Source organism: Cavia porcellus, unplaced genomic scaffold (assembly GCF_034190915.1).
Source record: "Cavia porcellus strain 051 isolate PalLab524CR breed Dunkin Hartley unplaced genomic scaffold, mCavPor4.1 scaffold_29, whole genome shotgun sequence".
NCBI classification, from domain to species: domain Eukaryota; kingdom Metazoa; phylum Chordata; class Mammalia; order Rodentia; family Caviidae; genus Cavia; species Cavia porcellus.
Window position 1 is genome coordinate 10,942,964 of NW_026947512.1, and position 12,077 is coordinate 10,955,040.

The window sequence follows — 12,077 nt, forward strand, 5'->3', positions numbered from 1 at the left end:
GCATCAGATCCTGATATGCTACATATCAGATGATCCCTGGGAAATCCTTGGGTATTGAATTAATTCTGGAAGCCTGGAATATGAATAGCCCAGTGAGTCTCCCTCAGCAATGACCAGAGTCCTTACCATATCCAGCCAATAGAAAGGACAAAAAATATAACGGCAGCTAGAATGAGGGCTTGCTGGGACCGCCTGTGACGGGGCTAGAAATGTCTCCAAGGAGTGCAAGCGCTCCCCTGACTGAGAAGTCACAGCAGAAAGTTTCCGCTAGGCCTGGCCTGCAGTGGGTGAGGTCTTGTTAAGGCTTACATCTACAGATGTGCACCCAGATCCTCATGTGGTTACAGGTGGAGCTTTTCAGAGGTAGCTGGATCTAGGGTGTGTGATGCTAGCAGTAAGGGTGTGATGCGGAGATGATCCATGGTAGTGCTAGGATTGGGGCTGCCCCAGCATGGGCATGAGCGGACAGAAGGTAAGGGGAAGAGAGAGGGCTCTGTTCCCTGCTGCCTTGCCCCCTTCTCCCTTCTGCCCGCCATGAACTATTTCTCCTAGGCCATTCCACCTTTGCAGCCAGCCAACGATGAGCTGAAACCTCTACAAACTGTGAGGTACAATGAACTTTTCCTCTTTAACTTTGGGTATCAGGTATTTTGTGTCAGCAACAACAAAAGTAACTAAGACAGGCCACTAACCATGCAGGAGGAAAAAAGGATTCACATTCTGTACTGTGACAGCAAAAGGTGCACTGATGGCCTAATTGCTTCCATTTAATACAAACATTAAACTCTGCTAAGGGGCAAATGTTACTGGTGATGTACTGGAAATTAGCTTCTGAGTAAGGCAGAAACAGAATTTCAATGATGATAATATTTCCCATCTCTCTAAATCTACCAAACACTATAAACAACGAACAGATTGCTTTGGTCAATTAGACCTTCCAAGTTATTAGCAAGCATATCCAACTGCTGCCTATTTCACAGGAGAGAATAAGTCACCAAATTAATAAATCTAAAAAAACAAACAGCAAAAGTAAAAAGTAATTACTTTTTAGAGCAACATAATCCACGATGGCTCATTACCTGTTTATATTCAGCAATGATTGCTGTGGTCTTTTTTATTTCATATTCTGCTTTCTCTAGCTGTTTCCTGAACACTTCTTTTAACTAGAAAAAAACAAAACAGGTTTCAGGCAAACTCTTGATACATTTTACAAATATCTGTGTTCAAGTTTTCCTGATTCATAGTCGGTGATAATAGTAACATCTATAACTAAATTATAAATTTTTCTCACTGAAGTTGTATTTGATAATTTGAAAATCTAATCACTTCCAGAGATGTAAAATTTTTTCTTTTCTGTAAAGTAGAAGACTTATAGCAACCGGTTATAAAACCATTCATGCTTAATTGACAATCATAATGCTAAGAAATGTCTATTCAGAAGCTGTCTTTATTACCAAGGAAATAGGGCATAGTGAATTCATTACTCGTGATGCTATACTATAAATTACCGAAAAAAAGCATTTTAGGCCTTCCATTGGCACTGTTAGTTCTTCTCTGAATACAGGGGTAGGTGGCTTTGGCATTAGGAAAAGATGGAAGTACAAAAGAATTTTTGAGATGGACCAGAGTTTCTGGGGGCATTTAGAAGAAGCTAAAGAGACACATTATGTAGGCACTTGTTATAGTCACTGAAGGGCTAAATTATGAGTGTTACTCTCAAAACCACAGATGCTTTGTGGCCCCATGGCTCTAAAATTCTGAATACAGAGTAAGTAATAAAAAGGGGTCAGTTGCTAACAGATAAAAAAATAAAGAATTCAATTCTGTCAAATTGTTGACTGAACAATCAAAACATAACTCCAGTTAATCAAGCACATAACTATAATAGCGATGAATTCTCCAAGGCAGCATCCCAAATTATTAGTGCATACATTACTGCAATTATATTAGACTCCATCATTAGAAGATTTCTGAATTTTTCATATCTGCTACATTCTAAAATTTGTAAAGCTATATGTGATTATACTGATTCAAACTTGTTTATATAAGCCTCTACCCTCTGTCTTACACAATTTAGGACATTTCCTGTGATAAGAACATACTGACCACAGGAAAACTTAAGACAGCAGAGATACTTTCAGCGAGTGTCACTAATTTTCTGAAATTAGTGATAGCTTTCTCTTGTGACAAACGAGAAGAAAGATCCCATTTCTTTTCACAAAGGTGCCCAAAATAGACTGTAGGGAGAATGCAGAATATCTCGTATTATTCCTGCCACGTATGTCCTAGGTGAGGACTCACCAAATGTCATCCTTCCCAGCTGAGGTACCAGTTACCCATGGGCTGGTGTGTATCTACTGAACACTGCGTCAGGGACAGCATGAGTTAAGTTAATTTGCCAATAGCTTCTTTTCACCTAAAGTACTAAAGTGGTCCAGGGAAATCCAGAGGTAAAGGAAACAAAACAAAAACAAAAAATCCGATCAAGAGGCCTACAGAGGCCACAAATTGGATAATCAGTCCTTCCAAACTTTTGATTAGCATAAAAAAAGTAGTTGGGCCACATTAAATGCCAGGCTCATTTTAATATATTCTAACAAGGGGGGGAAATCACAGAACACTATATAAATCTTCGAAGGTGTTAAATGACACATCTCTCTATGTGTAATTTCCCTGAACTTTTTTTCTGGTTACCTGGATGAAGGTCTTGGAAGTGCTTTATAGCCTGTTTTACATTTAGGACTACTGACGCTTCAAAATGAAACTCTCTAGTTGTGATAGAAGCTCCCTCACTTTCTCTGTTAGCTCCCTGCAGGACACCGGCCAACGGCCTGCTTTTCCACTCCTCTCTGCCCATCCTGCGCTCCCGAGGTGGTGCTGTTTCCCGCAGACTGGCTTCCCACCTGGCACAGACAGGCAGGAGGCTGGTTCCCCGGGGGTCTCAGTTTCCCCAGGGACCGGAGCTGAGAGCACTGCCAGGAACTCTGTGCTGCTCCCTCTTCCCAGGCGTGAGTCAGGAAAGTGAGCGTGACTGACTGAGGCAGAGGCTCTCCAGCAACCCTCAGGAGACCAGCTTCTTGCTCATCAGCCACTACAGAAAAATCACTTATCTTGGAGACAGGATGCAGAATTCCCAGATTCGTCAAAGCTCTTGGATCATAATCCTAAATTACTAAACTTACAGTAAACTCAACACTCTTACTAAATAGCTCCAAGAAGGTGAATTTCTAAAAGCTGCCTGAGGGGAGAAATACTGCTGCCCTTTCTAATACCCATCAAAAGAAACTCAAAGTTCTTACATTCACTGTTTCAACATGGTCCTTGACCTGGAATACATTTAATGTCACTTCTTTTTTACAGTCTTAGCTCTAGTGGACAGAAAGTGCACCTGGGCTTTTTACCTGGGTAGTCTCCTCTTCCTGCTTCCTCTTCTCCTCCTCGGTCTCCACTAGCCTCTGCTTGGTCAAGAGGAGCTCCTTATTGAGCACATCCGCCTTGTCTTCTGCCTGCAAATCAGGGCACAGCACAGCCGTGAGGAAGGTAAAGGACGTGTGTGCTGTCTCCAAAGCCGGCCTCCATACTGAGTTCAGTAATTATAGAAAGTGGCGGTTAGCTCAGTTGGTTACACCGAGGTGCTAATAGTTACAGAAGGCCTTTCTTCTCTCACGTAGGGGGCAGATGCTTTCTCAGGCCAACTATGTACCCAGCACTTAGCACATACTATTCCTACTCCTCACAATAGTTTATTTTCTAGATAATGACAGTGAGGTCTGGAGAGAGCAAATAGACTGTTTGGATCACATAATCTAGCATCAGAGTCACGATCTGAATTCAGATTTGACAGACCAAAGTCCAGGCTCTTTTAAAACACTTCTTATGCATTTTCAGATGTCATGACACTGTTCACTTTGTAGAGATGGATCTGAGGAGGAGATAAGAGTCCTACAAAGAAGCTTCTAACTGGGGGACTTTGGGGGAGGAACCAGAGGGGACAAGTGGACAGGCTGACCCACAATTGGCAGGTAGGTAAAAAAAATCCAAACACTCACTGACCAGTCACATGGCCTCTCACACAGATCAGTGGGTACAGTAACAAGAAATTAAAACCAAAAAAGTTCACAAAAAATTGTGAACCAAAATTATCTACAAAAGTCCTGTATGTATATTTAACTTGGTTAACACTATGTTTTTTATTTTTTCTTTTTTGTAGTACTGGCATTTGAACCCAGGGTTTTAGTACTGAGCTATATTCCCAGCCATTTTTCTCTTGTTTTAATTTTGCTAAGTCATCCAGAATGGGCTCAAACTTGTGATCCTCCTGCCTCAGTGCTGGGAATACAGGCATGGCATCACACATGGCTAACACTGTCTATTTTATACTCCAGGGTCCTCTCCTTTCAGCTTGAGCTTCATGTTCACGTGGCAGTGAAGCAAGAGCTGAGCTCTGTCCTACTCACTGCTGTCTAGGCAGCTCTGCTGTTACATCTCTGAACACCTTGCCTTAGAGAAGAGACAGCTATTTAAAGAAACTATCCTTGGCTGATAGCAGTCAAACATTATCCAAGTGGTCACATAAATGGTCCAGGTGTCCTTGGCTTTGTTTCACTGTATCTCCCACATATGCAGGTGCCAGGCTGGCACAGTCTGCTAGATGCTGGCAGCAGCCTCTCTCTTCCCACTGCCTTCCAGTTCCTCTGATCCCAGAGCCCAGTGCCACAGTTCTGTTCTCAGAGCATTTGGAACTACTGTATAGTACAGGTGAAAAAGTTCCTTGGAAGTCTTAAAAGATTCTAAGTTTGTTCTGATGCATTAAATTTTAGGAGAGAAAACCTAAGCAGCAAATACACAGGCTAAAATTAGAGACAGACCTACAACATGTAACTTGTAAGTGGTGCAAATTAGTCTTCATACATTGTAGGCTATCTGCCATTGATTATGAAAGCTCAAAACTGAATTCTAGAGCTGCCAATCAGATGACCCAGGTTACTCTCAAAGCAGGGAGATCCCCCACGTTTCTGGTGGACTGTCATAGAGTGGTGTATTGAGAGTTTCTGTACTGATCATGTCAATGTTCTTAAAATTCCATCTACTCTAACTCCCTGCAACTGCAGCTCACTGGTTCAAGGTTCATTCCAGATGTCTGAGTTCTATCAGTAAAAAAAGTCTGCAACTAAATCTTCTCTTACTCTTTCCCAGCAATTCCTACTTTGAAGAGAATAATCTTCTATAACATGCATTGTGACACTTAAAAGCAAATGCTTTTGTAAGTTTGGTCTCTTGAAGATTCATCCAAACTTTTAGCCTTTTGGAAACTTGAATAGTCAGTGCTACGTGACTTCAGAACAAGCTGAAGACCCTATTTGTTTTATTTAAGTTTTCTGATCTTTGTTCTGATGCCATTGATTAGGTCAAAATAAAGCAACCTTATTATTTTGTTGTTGTATCCAGCATCTGGAGCAACTTCTGTGGGTCACAGTAGTATAAGGGAAAAGCTGCGCAGTTTTCTAGGTAGCTTCTCAAGTTGTTCCTCTAGGTTAAATTGTAAAGGAGGAGCAACTGTCCAGCTCATCAAAATGTATAGTAATCTGATCTGAAATAACTTGGTTCTTCTTGTGAAAATAGACTTTTGGGTCTTTGTACAACCAACCATTATCCTTAATTTAAACAGAAATTATCCTTAATGTTGTGAACATAATGTTAAACAGACAGTTATTCCAATTCTGGATTTGGACAAAATTTATCAAACTTTCATCATGCGAGTAAGATTCAATTTCTGAATCACTTATGAACATCTTATCATGTCTTTTTTACTGAAAGTTCTGATTATAATGTAAGGCTACTGTAACAGAACTAACTGAGAGAAACAAGCCCTGCAAAGTGTACTTTAACATAAATCAAGCACGAAGATCTTTCAGGAATGATTCCAGAAAGAACCACCAAGACGGTTGCTCCATTTAAAACAAAATAATGTCAAACTTACTAGTTTCTAGTCTAACACAGAGCTTGCAGTGGTTAAAAGAAACATACATAGCGTCTTTGGTGGCATCGTCTTCTGTGTCTCTTTTTGTTCCCTGAGAATAAGGAAACACAAGGGCTGAAAGCAGGAAGCCACAGACACTAAAATGGAGATGTATCTTTTTTCCTTTCTAATCCCTGAAACATCCCTATTTAGGGAGTTAGAAAAAAAACAAGGCAGTTTCAGTAATAATCTTTGGTTCCCTGGAGGCCTGAAGCCAGCACTACAATGACAAGGTTGAGAAAGGATACCTAATTATCTTCCCAGCGATGGTTTACTTTATATAGTGTCACATATAGCCTGCTTTCATTTTTGCCTAATGTTTGCAGGAGCTTTGCTACTTTGATTAAGAGATCTCATTTTAATAATGAAAAGGTCCTGGACAAAGCTGGGATTCCCCTGGGGCTGATGCCCTTCCAGAGGGCAGGAACCTTAAACTTCAGGGAAGACTGGTGGCAAAAAGTCCCTGCTAAGGCAGAAAGTACAAAACAGAAGTTAGGATGTGTTATGCATGACACAGCAACTTTTATTCTTTCATCTAGATAACTGGGTCCAAAAAGCAGGATCTAGGCCTTAATACTTTTTTAAAAGAAAGGGAGAAAGAGATGGAAAGAGAGAGAGACAAAGAGACAGCAAGACAGAGACAGAGATGCACAGGAGAGAGGAGAGGGACAGAGGGCTAAAGGAACTGTTTCTCTAAGGGCTGATCTTATACCCCCACAGTGAGATACCTGGGTACTAAACAACCCCTTATTCAGAAGTATCTTCTATTAGCAGTCATTTTAGACACAACAAGGATTCTCTTAGATGCGAAATGATTTTTAAAATATTTTTTTCTGATTTTAAAAGTTATGCATATTATATGTAAGAATAAAATTTATTTAAAAAAGATATTGAACAATGTATTATCATTCTCCCTTACTACTAGATAGGCACATTTGGGGGGGGGGTACTGGGGATCAAACTCATGATTTTGTACTACGGTATTTTGATTTTTTATTCTTACAAGTAACACTGAAGTAAACAACTCTGCATATGTATCTTCTACTAAGTATTTTTTTAAGAGTAGCTTTTCTAGTTAAGACTACAGAGATGTTGGTTTCCTCATTCCTAAAATGAGGGATTTAAAATAACACTTGTTTCATGAAATTAGGAAGAGACAGTAAGAAAACACTTAGAAATTGGTGTCTGATGACTATCTCATAATTAAATACCTGGCAAAAATTAGTATTTTTATATCTGAAATCTTATATAGGCTTAATGCATACCAATACAAACAGTATGTTTCTCTCCCTCTTCCCCTCTGGCTTTTTGAGACAGAGTCTCACTATATAGTTTAGGCAGGCCTCGAACTCATACAATCCTACACTCACTTTCCCAGACAACTTTCAGCCTCTCTTCAGCTCATTTCAGTGCATCCCAACACCCACTGTTTAATTTTTTTTCATTAGTCAGTTACCTGATGGAAATTATTAGTGAACGAAAGATTCAAAATGTCAGAAGCAGGCATAGATCAGTTTTGAAAGTGCACGTGTAGTAAGAGTTGTGTTTTCAATGGTACTGGCGGTCTGACTCCTAGTGGAGTTTGGCCCTGTCTGAGTGGAGATCCTTCGGCCTTTTTTGATTCTGGCACTCGTGGCCACGCTTTCCTCACACCACTTTTCTTAACTTCCAAATGGGCTGGTGAACGAAGTCTGTGGTTTAAGGAACCAATTTTTTTTAATGGGTTGTTTTTTCTATGTCCTGCATCCTGTGTCCAAAACAACCTAGATTTTTTCTTTTTAATCACGGCAAAGTCCATTGAGAGGCTGGAGGTATAGCTCAGTGGGACAGCATTTGCCTAGCATGCATGAGGCCCTGGGTTCAGTCCCTGCACGGGGGTGAGGTGGTAGCTGTAGTGGTTCAGTTCCATTTAGTGTTCATTTCTTTAGCTTCCTCCTCTCTGTTAGCCTTACTTTCCTGGGTCTTGGCTGTCACAGTCCTGTGGTTAAAACTTTTGAGCTGTGTATGTAAGAGGAAAAGAAGTAGTAACAGAAGCCATTTTTAGCTATTCTTCAATTTTAAGCACACATGCAGATCTATGTTACTATTTGGTTTGTATCTTAAATTCTGTCAAGGCAGAATTACAGGATAGGTAATGGTTCTTTCACACTCGCCAACGTGAGTTTCCATTTTTCTGATCCTGCACCATCTGTTAGGAATATCTATTGTCAGAAGTCAGAAAATAGGATAATAATTTCAAATCTGCACAAAGCTGCTTCCACCATGCCAGTCATCTCTGAAAATAACAGCAGAAGAAAACAGGAAATCCTGAGATTGTCAGCACTTTTAGGAGAGCAAGGAAGCTAAACAATTGAAGGTCTTCCTAGCAATAACTAACATTTATTGAATACATACTACTGAAGTTCTTTAATTCTTATATCTCTCTATAAGGGAGATACTTTCCTGTATCTGTGAAGGTAAGGAAACGCCTCGGGTCACTCAGATAGTAAGTGGTTGGTGCCAAGATTCACATTCAGGCAGCCTGGCTCTTAGCCCCTAAAATGCCTGTCAAGTCAACAATCCAGCTCGTAATGATTGTACTTCATATAAAACTTCACATTCATTATAGATGAGAATCCCCACTGGAAGAAAAAGTAAGGTGCCTACAAATGTCAGAGCAGCATTAGCGTACTCCTGGGTGACTAATATTCTTCGGTGATTATGCTGGCAGTTCTTGGTTTAGGAAAGTACTGATAGAAGGAGACATCAGAGAAAATTAAAGCCACAAAAAAATAGGTCACGCAAGCTATTTGGAATTGACCCAAAGTAATCTCAAAGGCTTCACTTCCCAGTCTCGCCGATTTGTATGAGATTAGGGTGGAGCTACAGCACTACAGCACTGACTGTGTTGGTCTCCTCCCACTTGTCACCCACTTATTTCGCTATCAAGCAGAGGGAATGGGAGATGTGGGGGAGAGCAGCTTGGTCCCTGCCCTCCAGAAGTTGTCACAGACTCAGTTCTACCTCGTGACCTACAGCGTTACCTGATCCAAGTCGTTCCGCAGAGCAATCTTGCTGGTTACGAGCTCATGGGCAAGGTCATCGTTCTCTTGCTCCAGTCTCATGCTGGCCTCCTGTAATCTTCTGTTCTCCCTCTACAGAAAAACAAGCAACAGCCACGGGTGGGTGTCAGCATCTGCACGTACAGTAGACACGGAAGGAACTAATGGGAAAAATAAGCAACAGCAACAAAGTGAACTTTCGTAGGTGTAAAAGGAGAAGGCGCAAGTGGCACAGGAAGGCAGGATTGCTGTCTGGGAAACAACAGTGAGTTTAGCCAGCAGTGCGGATGCGGTACTCTGCCCAGAGGACTGAACAATTACCCCTCAAACCCTCCGGATAGAACTGAGTAATAAAAGTGAACCACAAGAGCAAAATTTCCAGCCAGACTCCCAATCCCATGGGGTTTTCATGGAGACCTAGAACACAGACACAAGCAATTCTTTGTTTGAAACATGCACAGGAGCGCCACCCTGACTGCGAGAGAGACTGAGAGACACAGTGGGGATGACACTAGACATTTTACCCAACTGTTTTTCCAGGATCAGGGTTCACACTGATGGAGAATATTTAAGAACACTCTAAATCGAGTCAAGATATGTGAGTTCATGATCCTAGTATCAGCTAATTTTTAAAAATTCGTTGAGTAAAGACATTTACTTTTCTGAAAACATATTTTTGTGTTAGTAAAAGCCATAGTACCTATAGTAAGTTTGTAAATATTTATTTTCTTTAAACTTTGGATAAAATGATTCTGGGTAAAATAAGTTACTGGTGTGTTTCTTTCTCCCCATACCCTTGAACTCTCAAAAAAAATCTGAAACAAAATTATGTGATGAAAGTACCAAGTGACTAATTCTTACTAAGCAACATGCTTCCTTAACTAGCCATTATCAACTTGGTATGTTGACATTTATTTTCAGAATAGCAATTTAGTGTCTTCCATTCCAAAGTATCAAGACTGCTGTCTTTGCTACTGGTGCCAGTTGCAAGAGATTCAAGAGCGCCAACAGGAATGACTTCTCGAGATGATGCCTCGCTGGTTTTAGGCTTATGCTCCTGTTTTCTGAAAGGGAGGCAAAACCCTCCCTTACACAAGACTGAGAGGAAGGACTTATTAAAAGAACACAGAAGACAAATATCATGTTCTGGAAGATCGTGCATCATAGTATATGAGGGGGTGTGAAGTTAATTTTATCTGTGTTTCTTATACAAAGAAGAGAACCTAATGTGGTTTTTTTTTTTTTTTTTTTTTTTTTTTTTTTGCTTTTTGCTGTTTTTGTTTTTAAAGAAAGACTGAAAAATAGACAGTAAGGGGAAAGCTGAGGTTCTCCCGGGCCAGAGGACTCATAAACAAGGATGGCCGGCAAACAGGTTAAAGGACAAACCTGTACTTTGACTGTATCTTCTGTCTGTGTGTGTATGGGTGTTTGGGGGGGGGCTGGATGTGAAAATTCTGTATCCCTTAAGTATATTTAGGTAAATTTATGGCAGAATTCTACACAATAGTAAAATACTAGAAAAATAATGACAGAAAATACACTATCTTGCAGGGAAAAAAAAAGATAAAATGTGGAAATTCTATTTTTTAAATAATATAAACACTATAGAAACAGGGTTAGTGGTACATTATTTTTAGTATTATTCTCATCCTTTTTAAATTTTTCCAAGTTATTTACACTGAATATATATAACAGAATTTTTTGAAATTTTTGCTTAAAAATGGGCAATTTAGAATTTCCATTTCACTAGGAGAAGAAAGAGACTGAAATGAGCAAAAAAATATTAAGTCTACTCCTGACAGAAGGTCATTCTACCCAAAACCACAGTGGGTCATCTTTTGGGACAAACTCAGTGTTACCTCTATAAAGCGCTGTCTCGCAAGACCTCTTTCCCCAGATTCTCTGAGAAGGCACGATGCACATCTGCGGAGTCAACTTGTATTCATCAAATTCTGTCTGTTCCCCCAATTTACACAGGTTGTGCCCTCCAACAGGAGCATAATAAATGTGGGAACCAGGTCAGAGCTTCTATGAGTAACCTTCTGATCTTTGGAAAGGAGCCCATTTTCTAGCAAGGGCTAGAGAGCTAGTTTTTATTTCTGATACAGTCATTACTTCTTTTCATGGAAATAACTTTTATACTTACAGAAAACTTAGATTTAAAAAAGAAAAAGGTTTCAGAAATTTCTTCACTAAATTTCCTCCTTGCCAGGAAGGAATAGCAACACCTAGCACAATTTCAACACAACATATTTCACAGTACACATGCTTAGGTGGGGAATTTTTCCCATTTCTTGATAAATACTTTAAAGAGATCAAGTAAGTCTACTACAATACCTAATCCTGAGTGAAATGTCCTATTTCTACTTGAAACTGTACTCAAAGAACTACAAGGTACAAACTGCTTCTTCAGCTATTATTTACTTTACATTAATTTGGCACAAGTAAAAAATGTCACAAGTACCAGTTTTTCAGGTTACAGTTACCTGTTCAGAATTGCATTACGATAACCTCCAGGTAAAGGCACATGATGTTTGTAGGAAAGTACTTTATTAAAGTATTTAAAAAACCGTACCAGGTAGCTAATCCACTACTGATTAAAAACAAATGTCTAATGGATTATATACTACAGAAGAAAGCTATGAGTGAACTCAGCTGAAATCCTGACAGGTAACTTCTCATTACAATGACTGCTAAAACTTAAACCCTTCCTCAGAGGGATACACATAAAGAGGTACGAGTATAGCTGGGGAAAAACTGGGGAGAAATTGAGTGTCTGAAGATCCCTCAAAAGCAGAATAGCCTAGGGGGAGGATCTACTTGCTTTTGCTTTAGCAAGAAGTTTCAGTTTGGTGTCTGCAAAGCAAGCCGCACAGTGGGAAGTGTCAGACTTCTGCTCTGCACTCACAGACAAGTGGGAAAGCAAGCTTCAGGGCCAAAAATGCAGTATCGTCCTCCAAAGTATGAGCCTGAGGGTGTCAACGTGTACTTGCAAGTCCTCAAGTGCCACTGAGTGC

General features: G+C 40.1%; 1 protein-coding gene across 12 annotated transcripts in view; it reads right to left on the reverse strand.

Moving 5' to 3' along the window:
• The window catches only part of Rabgap1l (RAB GTPase activating protein 1 like), a 718,519-nt gene that overhangs the window by 18,207 nt on the left and 688,235 nt on the right, over positions 1 to 12,077 (reverse strand). For all 12 annotated transcript variants that reach the window (XM_063240009.1, XM_063240010.1, XM_063240011.1 and 9 more), the window contains 3 exons: positions 9,043 to 9,153; positions 3,402 to 3,506; positions 1,080 to 1,163 (listed from right to left, as the gene is read on the reverse strand). In XM_063240009.1, the coding sequence (XP_063096079.1) occupies positions 1,080 to 1,163; positions 3,402 to 3,506; positions 9,043 to 9,153 (300 nt within the window). The remainder of the gene's footprint in view (positions 1 to 1,079; positions 1,164 to 3,401; positions 3,507 to 9,042; positions 9,154 to 12,077) is intronic.